The sequence below is a fragment of the Globicephala melas genome, chromosome 6 (genome assembly GCF_963455315.2).
Source record: "Globicephala melas chromosome 6, mGloMel1.2, whole genome shotgun sequence".
NCBI lineage: Eukaryota > Metazoa > Chordata > Mammalia > Artiodactyla > Delphinidae > Globicephala > Globicephala melas.
The window spans coordinates 109,801,096-109,818,131 of NC_083319.1; the positions used below are offsets into that span (position 1 = coordinate 109,801,096).

The 17,036-nt window shown below is 38.6% G+C and overlaps 1 protein-coding gene across 3 annotated transcripts in view; it reads right to left on the reverse strand.

The window, feature by feature from the left end:
* GALNTL6 (polypeptide N-acetylgalactosaminyltransferase like 6) overlaps positions 1–17,036 on the reverse strand; it is a 1,150,777-nt gene that overhangs the window by 109,091 nt on the left and 1,024,650 nt on the right. For all 3 annotated transcript variants that reach the window (XR_009564434.1, XM_030879235.2, XM_060301350.1), the window contains one exon: positions 3,717–3,834. Coding sequence is in view for 2 of the 3 variants with exons in the window: in XM_030879235.2 (XP_030735095.1) it covers positions 3,717–3,834 (118 nt within the window). In the remaining variant the exon portion in view is untranslated. The remainder of the gene's footprint in view (positions 1–3,716; positions 3,835–17,036) is intronic.

Sequence of the window (17,036 nt, forward strand, 5' to 3'; positions counted from 1 at the left end):
CCTCTTAGCCAAATCCCGTCTGACCAAAAACTCAGCCCTTGATATAAAGCAGAGTTTTCTGGAAATATTTTCATTCAGCCATGGAATCTTGTCATAAACATCAGTGAAATGATTCTTTGGTTGAAATGCAAACAGCAAGCAAAGATGCCTGATAACAACCACAGACAGAAATCTTTTGAATTAGAGCTTCTAAGTTTCAGACTTGAAACAATTTCTATATTATGGTGTGAAATAGACTAGTAAATTCTCAGTTATCCGTACATACTCTCAAACATGAAGGGCTGACCAGTGTATATCTGACCGTGCTTTACAGTGTAAAATTAATCGCAATTTATGGACTGTGTCCCAAAATGCAGATATTCCATCTTTCTTTGACTTTTTAATACCATTGAACACAGCTATTTGCAGACAGTTCTTTCATTTTCTCTCATATGGAGAAAATTCTTCATCTTGCATGCAAATTCTATCTAATCCTGCTTGAGGGTGTCCCCCTCATGTTACAAATCCTAATAGGGAGGGACAGGAACCCCAAGGTCAGCACACAATAGCGGGAAGAATGGAGAGATGTGTCTGAAATGGGACCCTGTAAGATATAGCTGTTGCCAAAGGATCTGTCATTTCAATCAAACAACCTGGGGCAATTTAGTCCTGAACCTCTAGCTCTGTTGCCATGGTTTCTAGACAAAGACGACAGGGCTGCATTCCAATTATATCCTTCAGAATGACAGATAACTGAGAAAGAGAAAATGGGGTAATAAAATCTCAGGTCACCCCGAAGAGAAGCAATAGATACAAGTGACAGAGAAATGAGAGGTTCAAGTTTATATTTGTCTTAGAAAATACCTTTGTGATTTAGAATGCAAATGTCCATTCTGCAAACGCTGCAGACTTCCCACAGTACTTTTATCCACACCCAGTTTATTATTCTAAGCCAGGTATCTCCTGCTTACTACAGATTTTCTTTTTCTGTTTTTTCTTATTAAACAATTTTTAAGAAAAATTGAAGTATAGTTGATTTACAGTGTTTTAGGTGATTCAGTTATATATATATGTATTTTCAGATTCTTTTCTAATATAGGTTATTATAAGAAATTGAATATAGTTCCCTGTGCTATACAGTAGGTCCTTGTTGTTTATCTATCTTATATATAGTAGTGTGTGTATGTTAATCCCAAATTCCGAATTTACCCCCCCCCCTTACCCATTTGGTAGTTTGTTTTCTATGTCTGTGAGTCTATTTCTGTTTCATAAATAAGTTCATTTGTGTCATATTTTAGATTCCACATATGAGTGATATCCTATGATATTTGCCTTTCTCTTTCTGACTGATTTCACTTAGTATGATGATCTCTACGTTCATCCATGTTGCTGCAAATAGCATCATTTCATTCTTTTTTATGGCTGAGTAATATTCCATTATATATATGTACACATCTTCTTTATCCATTCATCTACTAATAGACATTTAGGTTATCTCCATGTCTTCGCTATTGTAAATAGTGCTGCTATGAATATAGGTGTCCATGTATCTTTTCAAACTATAGTTTTGTTTGGATATATGCCCCGTAGTGGGATTGCTGGATCATATGGTAGCTCTATTTTTAGTTTTTTAAGGAACTTCCATACTGTTCTCCATAGTGGCTGCATCAATTTACATTCCCACCAACAGTGCAAGGGGGTTCCCTTTTCTCCACACCCTCTCCAGCATTTATTATTTGTAGAATGCAGATATTCTTAATAGCATTTTAAAGTTAAAGAATTCGTGAATGAAGAGAATCTAACAAAAAAAAAATCTTGAACCATGAGAAGTAAAAAGCATTCTTTAACTTCTGATGATATTGCAAATACAGCAATGCCTGTTTTCCTTTATTGCTGGAGTCAAATGCAATATTCTGTTTTTCCAGTGGAAGGTATTACTGTAAACTTGCACCCAACTTTGGCCCATATCTGATAATCAGTAGTATTTTGCCAGGGTCAGTACAAAGTTTGCTGCTATGCTCTTAGGGTATAATGAGGATACTCACCTCTGTTCAGTGAGAGGAACCATTAGGTAGAGATCAAAAGGTTAACCGTGAACTCTGGAATGGTGTTGGTAGGTATGCCTTGAGTGAACAGACAATTTTAAGTTTCTATATTCTCTGCAGTTAAGTAGAGGTGGAGCATTTTAATCCCTAAGTGACACTGGGTAGTTTATTTAATCTTTAAAACTTAAAAAATTTAATCTAAAAATTTTAAAACTTTAAGTCTCAGTTTCTTCATCTATAAAATGGAATAATACCCACTTCTCTGAGTTGTGGTTTTAAATTATATAAAGCACTTGGCCTAGCATCTGTACATCACATACCATTAAATAAATGGAGTAAATGTATGTATACAAAGTTTAAGAAAAAAGTAACGTAGATGTGAAATTAGGTGTGTTTCAGTGATGGTAAAAAAGAAAAGCACTAATTTAATAAATAGTATTTCAAGGCTTATTGCCAGCAGTGAGATGGAAAATTCTAGATGTCCTGCAATCGTGTCTCCTGAGTTTCTCTTTGGAATATTTATTTTATGACACTTTGGGGACAACATACTGTTTCTGCTAACACATAGAATGTAGTTGTTACAGTTAAATAAAAACCAGTTTTGTCAATTTCTTTTATGCATAAATTCAAAAAGTTTAGCTGGATTATTAAGTTTGACTTTTACTATATTCAGAATGCACTTTATTTTCTTACCAAGAATTGGTTTGATTTTATAATAGAGGTAATTAGGAAAGCTGATTTATTTAGTGAGATTTCTGTATGATAAATCTTGCAAGAATCACTATATCTTCGATATGAATAATGACAATGATAAAGGAAAAAAAATCCTTTTGCACAGTTTATTTTGCTTTGGTTATCTGGTCTTCACGTGCTGTGGTAAATTTTTTTCATTTACAAACCTTGAAATTTGATATTCTATCATATACTTGCATATATCCTATATGTATATATATAATATATGAATGTATATATATGTAATAAAGTATAATTTTTGTGAGTACTTATGGTCAAAACAAGTGGAAACCTGGGCAACTTCAGATAAAAATAAAAAACTCACTTGTTTTGGAATTATATAAAGAATAGCTTTAATTTGTCATTCATATTGTATTTATTTAATTTTTGTTTTATACTGGAGCATAGTTGATGAACAATGTTGTGTTAGTTTCAGGTGTACAGTAAAGTGATTCTGTTATACATATACAGGTATCTATTCTTTTTCAAATTATTTTCCCATTTAGATTATTACAGAATTTAAAAATACTCTTCTGTTATTGAAATTGTGGAATAGTGGTTACAGGCAAAAGGTGGAGTATTATTTCGAGAACAAACACAATGGGCAAACGCTCCAGTAATTCCATTTCTTTCACCTTCATGCCTCTGTCTGTCTGTTCTAGGTGCCTGAGAAGGAATGCAGTACCAGCAGGGCGGCAGAAGTGCTGGCACACCACAGTTCCCCCCTGCAAGTGGGATTTTGAATTCTTTCTCATCTGTGTTTCTTTTATGGCATGACTACGTCTCACAGAAACATCAGAAGGAAGTAGCTTCTCTCATCCAAAAGCTGAGGTGGGAAAATGACATGTCTATTTTCATTGTTAATTTGCAACATAGGAGGTCACAAAACGAAATGACGCCATTCTATTAGAATGGTCAAAATGATGCCAACCTAGTGTGAGAAGGGTGCTGACGGCTTACCTTGAAAGAGATTTCATATTGCTCTCCTCCCCAGATTTCCAAACCTGGGTCATAGCCCCCCAACTCCCAAAACCATTTGCGATCCACAGCAAAGAGACCTCCAGCCATAACGGGAGACCTGTGAAAGGAATAAAATAATCTTTAAACAGCTATGAACATCAGGGAACATGGCATTTTGCTTGGGGGAAAAAAAAAGCAAACTTTAAGTCTCAGTGTTCACTGCAGGGGGCTTTTCAGTTCGGGTTTTCTGTGAGTGGACATGGGTTCACACTAGGTCTCTGATCGCTCCTGGAACCCCCTTGAGCTTTGAACTTCACAGTTCAGGCTCTAAAGCCACTAGTGCCCCGTGGAGCCACGCAATGGCTCCATGTTTGTCATCAGAGAGAAGTACATGACGACTAGTGTCTGATATATTGGGAAAATCCATCAGTTCTATGGCTTTTCCTCAAAGAGATCTGATGCTATCAGACAGATGAAAGTATAGAAAACACGGTTGTAGACCATATCTTTGATTTAATCTCTCAGTATGTATTCAGCAAACACCTACTATTTCCAGGTCATGTCCATTTTACAGACTACGAGATTGTCAGTTAGAATAAAATAACCAACCAGCTATTAACGTGCCAAAGTTGGAATTTAAACTAGGTCTTTTCGCTTTAATTATGTACTTTTTAAAGTCTACCTTCTAGTAAATATTCTTTTTGATCAAATACTAATTTTTAGACTTTCTGCTGTCGCTAGGATATATTGCAGTCATGTTGCTATGTAATGCTATAATTTATACTCATTGGACCCTGCCTTAAAATTTTTTTGCAGTTCAAAGGCAGCTTTTGTGTTTTTATTATTATTATTATTACTTTGGCTGCACGGCATGCAGGGATCTTACTTCTCCGAACCTGTTCCCCCTGCAGTGGAAGGGCAGAGTCTTAACCATTGGACCACCAGGGAAGTCCACTCTTGTGATTTTGAATGTTCACTATGTGTTGGGCTCTCGGCTGACAGCCTTGTCCAGTTGCCTTGATTAATCCTCACAGAAGCCCTGGGTATATCCTCCCTGTGTGCTATTGGGAGAAACAGGCAGAAAAAGGTAGGGCCCAGCGCCCAAGGGTGGCACCAGGATGCGGTGGTGCTGCGGCTGGACCAGGTCCCCTGACTTCAAAGCCTTTGAATTCTTTACTGCAACACCGTTTCTGTTTCAATGTTTAGGAGGTGAAGAGAGACAACTACAGAAATATGGACATAAAACAATTAGAGAACACCTGATGCAGACCAAGCCAATCTGTAAAAACACACTCGGTCAATAGAGTTTTTGTGAGAGTTTTTTTGATTCCACAGGGCTTAGGCATAAGCAATCAGAAATAGGCAATCCTATTCGATCTGAACCACAAATAGAAAGATCTTAAGTCCTACCAATATATTCTCATTTGATTGTGTAGAGCATGAGACCAGAGTGCAACCGAATTTCCACTGTGCAGAATGAATCTCCCAACTAGAATTATCGTAGATAGAGAACTAGTATAAATATCCGGGAAGAGAAAGTCCTAGATGGATTTTTTTAATTGTAAATAATTTGTTGGGAACGCAATATCTTGTTTTCTTAATGAGTTTATAAAAAACTCACCATGGAGTATATTTTTAGTTAATTTGAGGCATAATAAAAACAAATTCAAACAGGCCTCTTTACCTTCATTGATGTTTTTGCCAAGCTCCAGATAAATGAGTGCTTCCTGTTTTGACTAGTGTGAGTGGCTGGTAAGAAACAAACCTTTTATTTGTTTGTGTATTTACTTATATTTGTCCATTAATCTTTTGAACACTGTAATTGAGGTATAGTTGACATACAATGAATTGCAAATATTTTAAGTGGACAATCTGATAGATTTTGACTTATGAATATCCCTGTGCAGCAATCACCACATTCAAGAGAAAGGAACACATCTATCACCCCGACAAAGTTTCCTCATTGTAATCTCTCCCTCCTGACCCTCTCCTCATTCCCTTCCACTTGGACATCACTGATCTCTGTCACTACAGATTAGTTTGGATTGTCTAGAATTTTCTATAAATGGAATCATACAGTATGTGTTCTTCTTTGGGAGGGTCTGGCTTCTTTCATTCAGCATCATTATTCCGAGACTCACCCTTGTTGCAGCATGTGTTAACAGTTTCTTCCTTTTTTATTGCTGAGTAGTATTCCATTTGCATGACTATACAAGAGTTTGATTATCCATTCACCCACTGATGAACATTTGGTTTGTTTCCAGTTTGAGGTTATTACAAATAAAGCTGCTATGAGTTTTGTGTACTAATCTCTCTGTGTGGACATATGCTTTCATTTCTCTTGAGGAAATGCCTAGGAGTGGAATGACTAAATCATATGGTAGGTGGGGGCTTAAACTTTTAAGAAACTGCAAAACTCTTTGCCAGAAAGGTTGTAACTTTATATTTCCGCCAGCAGTGTTTGAATTCCAACTGCTACCCGTCCTCAAATACTCGATATGGGCAGTCTTTTGAAGTTTAGTCACTATATCAGCGGCATAGCGGTATTTATTGTGGTTTTATTTTGCATTTCCATAACAATTAATGATGTTGAGCGTATTTATGTTATTTCTCTCTTTTTTCCTAGTCAGTCTGGCTAGAGGTTTATCAATATTATTGATCTGCTTAAGGAATTAGCTTTTGGTTATATTGATTTTCTCTATTGTTTTTCAGTTTTATATTTCACTGATTTCTCCTTGGTCTTTATTAGTTTAATTATTCTACTTACTTTGTGTTTCATTTTCTCTTCTTCTTCTGGTTACTTAGGGTGGAAGCTGATATTATTGATTTGAGACTTTTTTTTCCTAATATAGCTATTTAGTACTATAAATCTCCCTTAAGTACTGCTTTAGCAGAGTCCTGTGAAAAATATGTGGTGTTCTCATCTTCGTTATGTTCAAAATACTCCCAGTTTTCCCTTTTGTTTTCTTTTTGTGACCTATGGGTTATATAAAAATGTGTAATTTAATTTCCAGCTATTTGGGAATTTTTGGAGATCTTTCTGTTATCGATTTTCATGTAATTCCATTGTGGTCAGAGAATACACTTTGTATGACTTAAATTCTTTTAAATTTATTGGGATTTTTTTTTTTTTTTTTTTTTGGCGGTACGCGGGCCTCTCACTGTTGTGGCCTCTCCCGTTGCAGAGCACAGTCTCCGGACGCACAGGCTCAGCGGCCATGGCTCATGGGCCCAGCCACTCTGTGGCATGCGGGGCACGAACCCGTGTCCCCTGCATCGGCAGGCGGACTCTCAACCACTGCGCCACCAGGGAAGCCCCAATTGGGATTTTTTAATGGCTCAGAATGTGGTCTATCAGAATGTATTCTGTTGCCATTGATTAGGTCAAGTTGGTTGATAGTGTTGTTCTATTCTTCTATATTCTTATTGATTTTCTGTCTCCTCATTGTATCAATTACTGAGAGGGATATTGAAATCTATGACTATAATTCTGGATTTGTTTATTTCTTTTTGCTGTTCTATCAGTTTTTTGCTTCATGCATTTTGTAGCTCTGTTAATAAATGCATAAATGTTTACGAATGTTATGTGCTCTTGATGAATTGACCTCATTCTCATTACAAAATGACTTTTACCATCTCTGGTAATAATCTTTGCTCAGACATTGATTTTGCTTGGCTATTAATATAGCCGTTTCAGCTTTCTTTAGATTTGTACTATCTGAACACTACTATTTATACATTTTATATCTTCTTACTTTACTTTTTAAACTATTTGTGTCTGTATTTAAAGTCGTTTTCTTGTGGGCTGCTTATAGTTGCATCTTGCTGTTAAAAATCTCTGCCTTTCATTGGGTTGTTGAGATCACTGTTCTTTTTTTTTTTTAATAGATGTATTGGAGTATAATTGCTTCACAGTACTGTGTTAGTTTCTGTTGTGCAACAAAGTGAATCAGCCATGTGCATACATATGTCCCCATATCCCCTCCCTCTTGAGCCTCCCTCCCACCCTCCCTATCCCACCCCTCTAGGTGGTCACAAAGCACCGAGCTGATCTCCCTGTGCTATGTGGCTGCTTCCCACTAGCCATCCATTTTACATTTGGTAGTGTATATATGTCCATGCTACTCTCACTTTGCCCCAGCTTCCCCCTCCCACCCCGTGTTGTTGAGATCACTTCCTTTTAATACTATTATTCATGTAATCAGGTTCAAATCTATAATCTGCTTTCTATTTGTCCCATCTATTGTTTCCTTTTCCTATCTTTTTGATTAATTGAATATTTTTCATGATTTCATTTAGTATCTTTTTTTGACTTAATGAAAACTCCTTGTTTTCCCTTTTTAGTGGTTGCTGTAGTGGTTTCTGTCATACATCTTTATTTTTTATCAGTTTACCTTCAAGTGATATTTTATAAGAACCTTTTGATAAAATCCTTTTGTTTCTATTTCCCCTATGTTTGTACCTTGTGGGCCATACATTTTACTTTTACATATGTTATGAATCTCAGATCATATCATAATTATTTTTGTTTAAGCACTCAATTATCTTTTAAAAATTTTAAATAATAAAATTATATATATATATATATGAAATTATATTGTTATGAACACCATTTCTGTTTTCTTCATTCTTTTGTGTAGATTCAGATTTCTATCCTTCTGCCTAAAGTACTTTCTTCAACATTTCTTGTAGTGGGAGTGTGTTGGTGATGAAGTCTTTCATTCTTTGCATGTCTACATTTTAAGAAAGATATTCTTGTTGGCTATAGAATACCAAGTTAACAGCATTTTTCTTTTAATCCTCTAAAGATATTACTCACTGTCTTCTCACTGGTATTGTTTCTCATGAGAAATGTGTTATATTTAGCTCTGTTTTTCTGTATACAATAAGTCTTTTTTCCCTCTGGCTGCTTTTAAGATCTCTATGTCATTGAATTTGAGCTATTATGATGTGACACATGATATATGGTTTTCTTGGTACAGTTTCTTGTGCTTAATAAGACTTGAGTGTCTTGGATTTGTAGGCATAGTTTTCATGAAATTTGGACAGTTTTGGACCATTATTTCTTCCAATATTCTTTCTGTTCTTACCTTTCTTTTATATCCTCCAGAGTGTCCATTTATACACTTTCTTCATTTTTAAAAACTCTCTTTTTTGTTTCATTTTGGATAGTTTCTGTTGTTATAACTTCAAGTTCACTAATCTTTTTTTTTATTTTGTAAAGTCTGGTCTGTTGATAATCCCATCAACATCAAAGCATTTTTAATCTCACACATTTTTTTTCCACCTTTAGGATTTTAATTTTGGTCTTTTTATATCTCACATGTCTCTACTTAACTTTTTGAATTTATAGAATACTGTTATAATGACCATCTAATTGTTCTTGTCTCTTAATTCTTAGTTCACAACTTCAGTTCATTGAATTACCCATTCATTATGGGCCATGTATTGGTGCTTCTTTGCCTGCCTAATATATTTTTCATTGAGATATAGAACTTTTGGGGAGCTGGATATTCTGAACATTTTTGAGCTTTGTTCTAGGATGCAATTACATTACTTGGAGGTAGTTTGACCCTTTTGGGTTTTGCTCTTAAGATTTATTAGGCAGTCTGGAGCAATGCATAATCTACAAATTATTCACACGCTTAAGGCAAGACCCTTCTGTGTGCTCTACTCAACCTCCTGCCAATCATCAGGTCGTTCAGTCTGGCTGGTGGGAACAGACACTCTTCCCAGCCTTGGGTGTGTTCTGGGCACTGTTACTTCTAATTCTTTCTAGTGGTGCCTTTCCTAGTCTTGGGTAGTTTCTTTGCACACACGCTCTCACCAGTCCTCTGCTGAGTACTCAGGGGGTACCCACTGCAGATCTTGGGGCTCCTTCCCATATGGCTCTCTTCTGTGGTGTTCTGCCCTTGAAATTCTAGCTGCCCTGTTCTCCCCAGACTCAGCTCCACATCAACTCAGGCTGGTCCCACCTGGGCTCCCCTTCCTTATACCACAACCTGGAGACTCTCTCAAGTCAGTAAGCTGGGGCGATTCTAGGCCTCACCTTAGTGTTTCCCATCTCTCAGGGATCAATGTCCTTCATTGTCAAATGTCTTGAAAACCACTGTTTCATGTATTTTATTTGTTTTTTCAGGTGGGAGGGTAAATCTGGCCCATATTACTCCATCTTGTTCAGATGTGGAAGTCTGCAGATCCACCCACTAATCTTTATTTTAGAACATTTTAAAATGTTTAATTATTTTGAATAGATAATATATTCATATATTTATAGAATATCTTGCTCCTGCTTCTGTCCCCTGCCACTATTTTTCTCATCACAACCAGCCATGACTTTTTCTTAGGCATCCTTCCAGAGATATTTCATGCTCATATAAGCAAATACAAATATATCTTATTTTTCTTCCTCTTCTATGAAAATGATTATATGCCACATATAGTGTCCTTTACCTAGTTTTTTTTAATTCCTTAAAACATTTTAATGATCATGCCATATTGAAAAGAGCTTCCTTGTTCTGTTTTTTAACATTTGCTCATTATCCCATTATGCATATAGATGTATATTTATTTTGGTGAACATTTAGATTATTTTCAGTATTTTAACTTCTACAGTAAATAATGTTGTACATCATTTCCACGTGTGTGAGTAAATCTTTAGGAGGAATTCCTAGAATTTAATATCCTGGTTTTTTATGAAGAGCAAAACTATAAAAATTGCTTTACCTTTCCACTTCTGGAAGTTAAAAGTTCATCATAAAGTGCATCCTAACCTGACACTTCAGTTCAAGTTTCGTACCAGTCCAAACACGATGATTTAGAGTCTGATCAAATAAGAGGAGCGTCAGATAAAAGTAGCAATCCTAGCAAGAAATTACAGATCTACCATGAAATATTAGTATCCTTCTGTCTACAGGTCAAAGTCGCCAAGGACATGTCATTATCATGACAATATTTGGAGAGGAGTTGTTGAAAACTTCCACAAGGTAATGAATTTTTCAAAAAGGAAAGAAAGAAGACTAAAGGATGGATTTGAGGCTAAGGAGGAAGGTACACAAAGGTCCCGTGTTGGGAAGGAGAAGAGTAACAAGACAAGGAAGGAGGCCAGTGCTGCCGAGGCCAGAGCATTAGGGGGGGCGATGTTTGGCAGCCGCCCCTGGGCTGTGCAGGACGAGTGCTAAGAATCCCAGCTGGTCCACGACATAGGCAATGCCAGTGCAACACCACTTATCCATAAATTAATTGGTATTTATCCTTTCCCTTGGATTGCCACCACCCTTCTCATTTCAAGCACAGAGCAAACCAGGGCTCTCACCCTCACTCCTTTTTGTGGCTTGGCAAGGAGCAGCTACTCAAAAACTCATAGAAGCTGCCCCTTCTCATTCCCACCTTTCCCAGCCTGAGATCATGCATGATGCCAGGAGAGGGGAGAGAGAGGGCGAGAAGGTAGACGCCCCCAAAGAGCTGCCAGGTCCTGGGGTGATGGAGCCCCCCACCCTGCACTGTGCAGGCGCCCTTGGATAATGGCAAGGCCTCCCGTGTGGCACACGCAGGGAGGATAACGCCTCCTGCTCACCACGACTCTTGGCCTTGACAAACTTTATCCCGCTTCGAATTGGCAGAACTGCTGGATTCGAAACCAAGTGGCTTGGGCTATAGGGGTCTGGGTGGCAACCCCTGTGAACCGGCGGCTGTGATCGGGGCAAGTCTGATTGATTGGCCTCGTTGGATTCTGGTAACCGCCACCCCTCGTAAGGGTGACTGAACTTCCTGCTACTTTTGTGCAGGGATTTCGAGTTGGATTTAAGTAGTTCTGAAGAAAAGTTAATACTGTGCTGTGTCATGCACATCTGGGTTTGTGGATTGAAATCCACACCCCATCACACAGATTGAGTTAACTCTTGTGCAATGTTGCAGTGACATCAAGAGAAGGGTGGCTTTGTTCTTCATAGATTAAAAGATGTTTACGTGTCACATTATTTTCTCCTCAGAGGAAATGAAGAAGGGCCTTGATAACTTTCAGCATGTTCTTCTATTCTCTATTTCCATTTTACGTATAATACTAATTGCCTGAAACCCTCCCCACTGGCCCCATTTCCTGCCATCTCTAATTTATTTATCTTCACATTCCTTGATTTCTTCCAAAATACTCTTACTGGTTTTGTTCCCCTGGGAATGTTAACCCACTGTAGGCAATGTTTTACTGGGCTCTGTGTCTGTGTAACTTTTAACATATTAATGAACTTCATGAGTATTGCTCATGTAATGTCACAAATCAGGTTTTGGGTTTTGCTATTAAAAAAACACCTGTCATCTTTGGGATGCCTTTTAAAATTAATATAACCACAAAGCAATATATTTCTATTAAAGATTCTTTATTCTTCGGGCCATCGAAATGTGTCTGTTCTGAATACTTAATGGAAATCAATTTTCTATTTTACATTAAGGCTATTATTGAACAGGTAACAAATATGCTTTCCTTTTTACTAGTGGTAGACTAGTTTGCTTTTCTACATTAATTTTTGTATTCCAAATTTTACTGACTTTAAGTTCAAGAGTCAATAACGTAAAAGTGTCCTAGAACCATTCTTATTTGGTACCAGAGAAAAACTCCTCATGTTCTCATTTTCAGGTGTGTACTTGGTTGTCTTTGCTAAACCAGGATATAGTTCTTAATGCTGGTAGCCTCACGCTGTGATTCCCACAGCGTTCTAAGGAGTTGCTCGTTTTCCTGATATTCTCTATTTCACGTGTGGACTCTTTCCGCATATGTGAAAAAATGGTGTTTTAATAAAACATCTTTTTCCAGAATATTTTTGTCTACTTTCTCTCATCTCCAGAAAGTGTTTATTTCAAAATTTAATACATCTCGTGTGTTCCCTAGGGGTCAGAAGAGTTTAAAAAAATCCTATTGAAAGATAAATATACATTCAAATTTATTTTTTAAATTGACAAGTAAAACCTAGGTCCAAAAACCCAAAGGAAAACTTCCATTGGGCCTTTTAGAGATCCGGTTCTCAATTTCCTTTCATTTTAGTGGCATCAGTGAGAATTCTGGACATGTGGGTTCAAATGTGAATTTGATCAGAAATGAAATGGCACGATTTCCCTCAGGACTCCATCAAGCAAAGCCAATCAACATAGAGATGAACCACATAATTTTCAATTATGTAACTAGAAATTTTTAGTTGGCCTGTGACCCAGAAAAATTACAGCTAAAATATAATTATCTTCAACTAGGATTCAATTGAAAAGGATACTGCAGATTAAAACAACACATCTTTTCTAACAAGTTTGTTCTTTTAAGTATTAGATCATTACTTACATTAGAATTTGGGAAAGAGTGGCGAAATAACTCCTGATAAATTCATTGGTATCATTCATCTTTAAAAAGGTATTTTGGGCTATAATTATCTTACTGTTTATTGTGTAATAGGGATTATATGGCTGAGGGAGGAATGTGACCGTCTGTTATGCAAGAAGGTGGTGACTCCAGGGGCAAAGAACGAAGTGGGTCCTGAGCTGGGAGAAAGAAGCCTCTTTGGAAGCCAGGATGTTGCAATGGAGGGAAAGTTTGATTCCAATCACAGGAAGCTACGAGCGTCTACCTGGGGACTCTGGTTATATAAAGGGAGAGATGGCCCTGCTAACATGTAAGCTGAAAGGATTGTATAAGTAATAAGGTATAACACTTAGTGCCTCTGTCCTGAGCCAGCCAAGCTGAGTCACCTGAGGCTCTTCCCCTCTGCCGTCCGCTGTCTGAGGAGGCCCTACGGACACCGGACTGGCCTCTGTGTCTCAACATCACTGCCCTTCTTCCTTCTTCCACAGGCTGCACAGACTGCAGGGCTTGACACTTAAAAAAAAATAGCAGCAGCATAAGTTTGTTCTCTACATCTGTGACTCTATTTCTGTTTTGTAAATAAGTTCATTTGTACCCTGTTTTTCAGATTCCACATATAAGTGATATCATATGATATTTGTCTTTGTCTGATTTACTCCATTCAGTATGACGCTCTCTACGTCCATCCATGTTGCTGCAAATGGCATTAGTTCATTCTTTTTTTTATGGATGAGTAGTATTCCATTGTATATATACCACATCTTCTTTATCCTTTCCTCTGTTGATGGACACTTAGGTTGCTTCCATGTCCTGGCTATTGTAAATAGTGCTGCAATGAACATTGTGGTACATGTGCCTTTTCGAATTATGGTTTTCTCCAGATATATGCCCAGTATTGGGATTGCTGGGTCATATGGTGGCTCTATTTTTAGTTTTTTAAGGAATCCCCATACTGTTCTCCATAGCGGCTGCACCAATTTACATTCCCACCAACAGTGCAGGAGGGTTCCCTTTTCTCCACACCCTCTCCAGCATCTCTTTATAGACTTTTTGTTGATGGCCATTCTGACTGGTGTGAGGTGATACCTCATTGTAGTTTTGATTTGCGTTTCTCTAATGATTAGTGATGTTGAGCAGCTTTTCATCTTTTTTCATCATACAGATGCTTCTTGGCCATCTGTATGTCTTGTTTGGAGAAATGTCTATTTAGATATTCCGCCCATTTTTTCATTGGGTTGTTTGTTTGATACGGAGCTGCATGAGCCATTTGTATATTTTGGAGATTAATCCCTTGTTGGTTGCTTCATTTGCAAATATTTTCTCCCATTCTGAAGGTTGTCTTTTATTGTTTGTTTATGGTTTCCTTTGCTGTGCAAAAGCTCTTAAGTTTAATTAGGTCCCGTTTGGTTATTTTTGTTTTTATTTTCATTACTCTAGGAGGTGGATTGAAAAAGATCTTGCTGTGATTTATGTCAGAGAGTGTTCTGCCTATATTTTCCTCTAAGAGTTTCATAGTAGCAAGGGGGAAAGGGGGGGAGGGATAAATTGGGAGATTGGGACTGACATATACACAGTACTATATATGAAACAGATAACTAATAAGGACCTCCTGTATAGCACAGGGAACTCTACGCAATACTCTGTAATGACCTATGTGGGAAAAGAATCTAAAAAAAAGTGGATATATGTGTACGTATAACAGATTCACTTTGCTGTGCAGCAGAAACTAACACAACATTGTAAGTCAACTATACTCCAATAAAAATTAATTTAAAAACATAGCGGCAGCAGCAAAAACAGCAGCAGAGATTTTCTGCTTTTCTTTCTGAAAGACAACTGTTCTTGGACTGTATCCTAGGAGCGAGGGCTTCTTTGACTCACCAAGTAGAAGGTGGACCCTAAAAGTCACGCAGTGAACAACGTGTGAATCTCAGATGTGTTAGGTCTGGTCAAGCCTGGGGCACTGGGACTGGCACTCTCTCCTGCTGCTTCAAGAAGCCTGGGCTAGCCTATTGCAGGTACTTGGCCTAGCTGACACCGGGCACCGACTAAAAGATTTGTAAGTGAGACTGTCCTAGGCCATCAGGATCCAAGTGAGCCACCAGAGGGCTGCTGCCACGTGAGGGGCCCCAGGCACAGGGCGCCAACTGTTCTGCTCTGCTAGGGATGGAGGGGTTTCCCAGGATGCTGGCTTGGATGCTGATGTTGGGATGAGTTGTTCATCCCGTGTTGTTCATCCTGTGAGATGAGAGCAGCGGAAGAGCCATTCGGCACAGCTGAGTCTAAATTTCTGAGCTTCAGAGCTGTGGGCCGACGAAAGGTTTGCTGTTGGAAAACCCCCAAATTCTGGGATGATTTGTTAGGCCTCCACTGACTGCTGATAACGGGTCTCATTTCGAATTCCAAGCATTTGAAGAGGACGTATTAGCAACTCCATTATGCTACTGATAAATGACAATAATCCTTGAGAGAGACAGGGTTTTAGTTAGTTTTTAAACTTCTAAGGTCTGACCTAAGCTTATTTTTTAAAGTTATCTCTGCTAACACCTTAGGATCTATTGCAATGCATAACTGGATTTGAGAGCTGCTCACAATGAAATTAAAAGCCTTTTAAAAATTTTTTAAAAGCTTTCTATTTTTCTAGATTTGCAAATGCGAACGTTCATGTTTAGAAAAGGGTTAGTAGAAAAGGAGTAAGGGCCAAACCGTTACGCAAAAGCAGGTGGCAAAATGATGATTTCAGCTCTTTGAATAAAATGAGGAGGAAAATGAAGCTATAAATCATAGTACAAATTCTGTATTATTTTGTGCCATGATTTATAACTTCGTTTTTATCACAAACACATATTATACTATGTAATACTTTACGGTTTTATAAAATTGAATATGTTCTTTGCTGCTTGTGTCACGTTTAGAACAGTAGACTCTCCTGTGAAAGGGTGTAAAGAGTTGGTGGGAGGAGAAATCTTGCGTTTGTCAGTGCAGATTCCATAGGGCGTTGAACCAGACTATGGTCAAGGAAACAGTATGGTGGTCAGGCCTGGATATCCCAGTTAGGTTGGTGGTTCTGAAGTTGCTCGCCGTACTGGTGCCTCCGTAGCTTCAGTGGTTGGCTCTGGTCTCACGTGAGATGAAACTGAAGACTCTGGACGTCCGAAGGCTATACCAACAGCCGTCTCACCAGATAGTGGAGGAGGATGGATAGAACGTGCTAAGTGTTCTCTCAGGCTTACTTTCCTTTGATGTGGCCACGATGCTGTGTCCCTCAGCTACTCTTCTGTGATCCAGAATGGTGTGTGTGTGTGGGGGGTGTGTGTGTGTGTGTGTGAGATCGTGTGGTGTGTGTGTGGCTATACACATGCAACTGGAGGAGGTACCGGGAATACCCCTGGAGTGACTGGTTCCAGAACACTTCCCCTCCCCTGGAGGGAGAGGATGGGTGCACTCAGGTGTGTGGACAGAGCTGCTATTTCCTGGCAATGCTGCCATTTAAACAGGTGCCGCTAAACAGACACTGGGGCCACGCACCCCACCCTCAACATGCAGACTCCACCTGGTCTCCCCTGTGGCCTCTCCACCTGAAGTGGACAGGTGAGCCTGCTGCCTTGAGTTCCCTCCTGTCCATGCCCTCCTTTGAGCAACGTGAGGAACTGGAGACTTGGCTCAAAACAGATTTTTGGATTTTTCCTTGTATTCCAAAATTAGGCCCCCAGTATAATTATCCTGCGGCTCTTACTGGATTTGTTGGTTTCTAATTTCTAATCGGCCACAGGTTTTAGCCACGGCTCCCGTTACGTATCGGGACAGTGACCGTGGCAGTCGAGTCAATTAGCAATCCTCTCCTCATACGATCTGATCAATGCCAACTGTCCCCACCGGAAGGGACAGAAGAGGCCACACGAACACGGACAATCGGGTTAGAGCCTCTGCGTCCATCTGCCTGACCAGGGCTTCAGTCTCTGCCCACTGGATTTTGC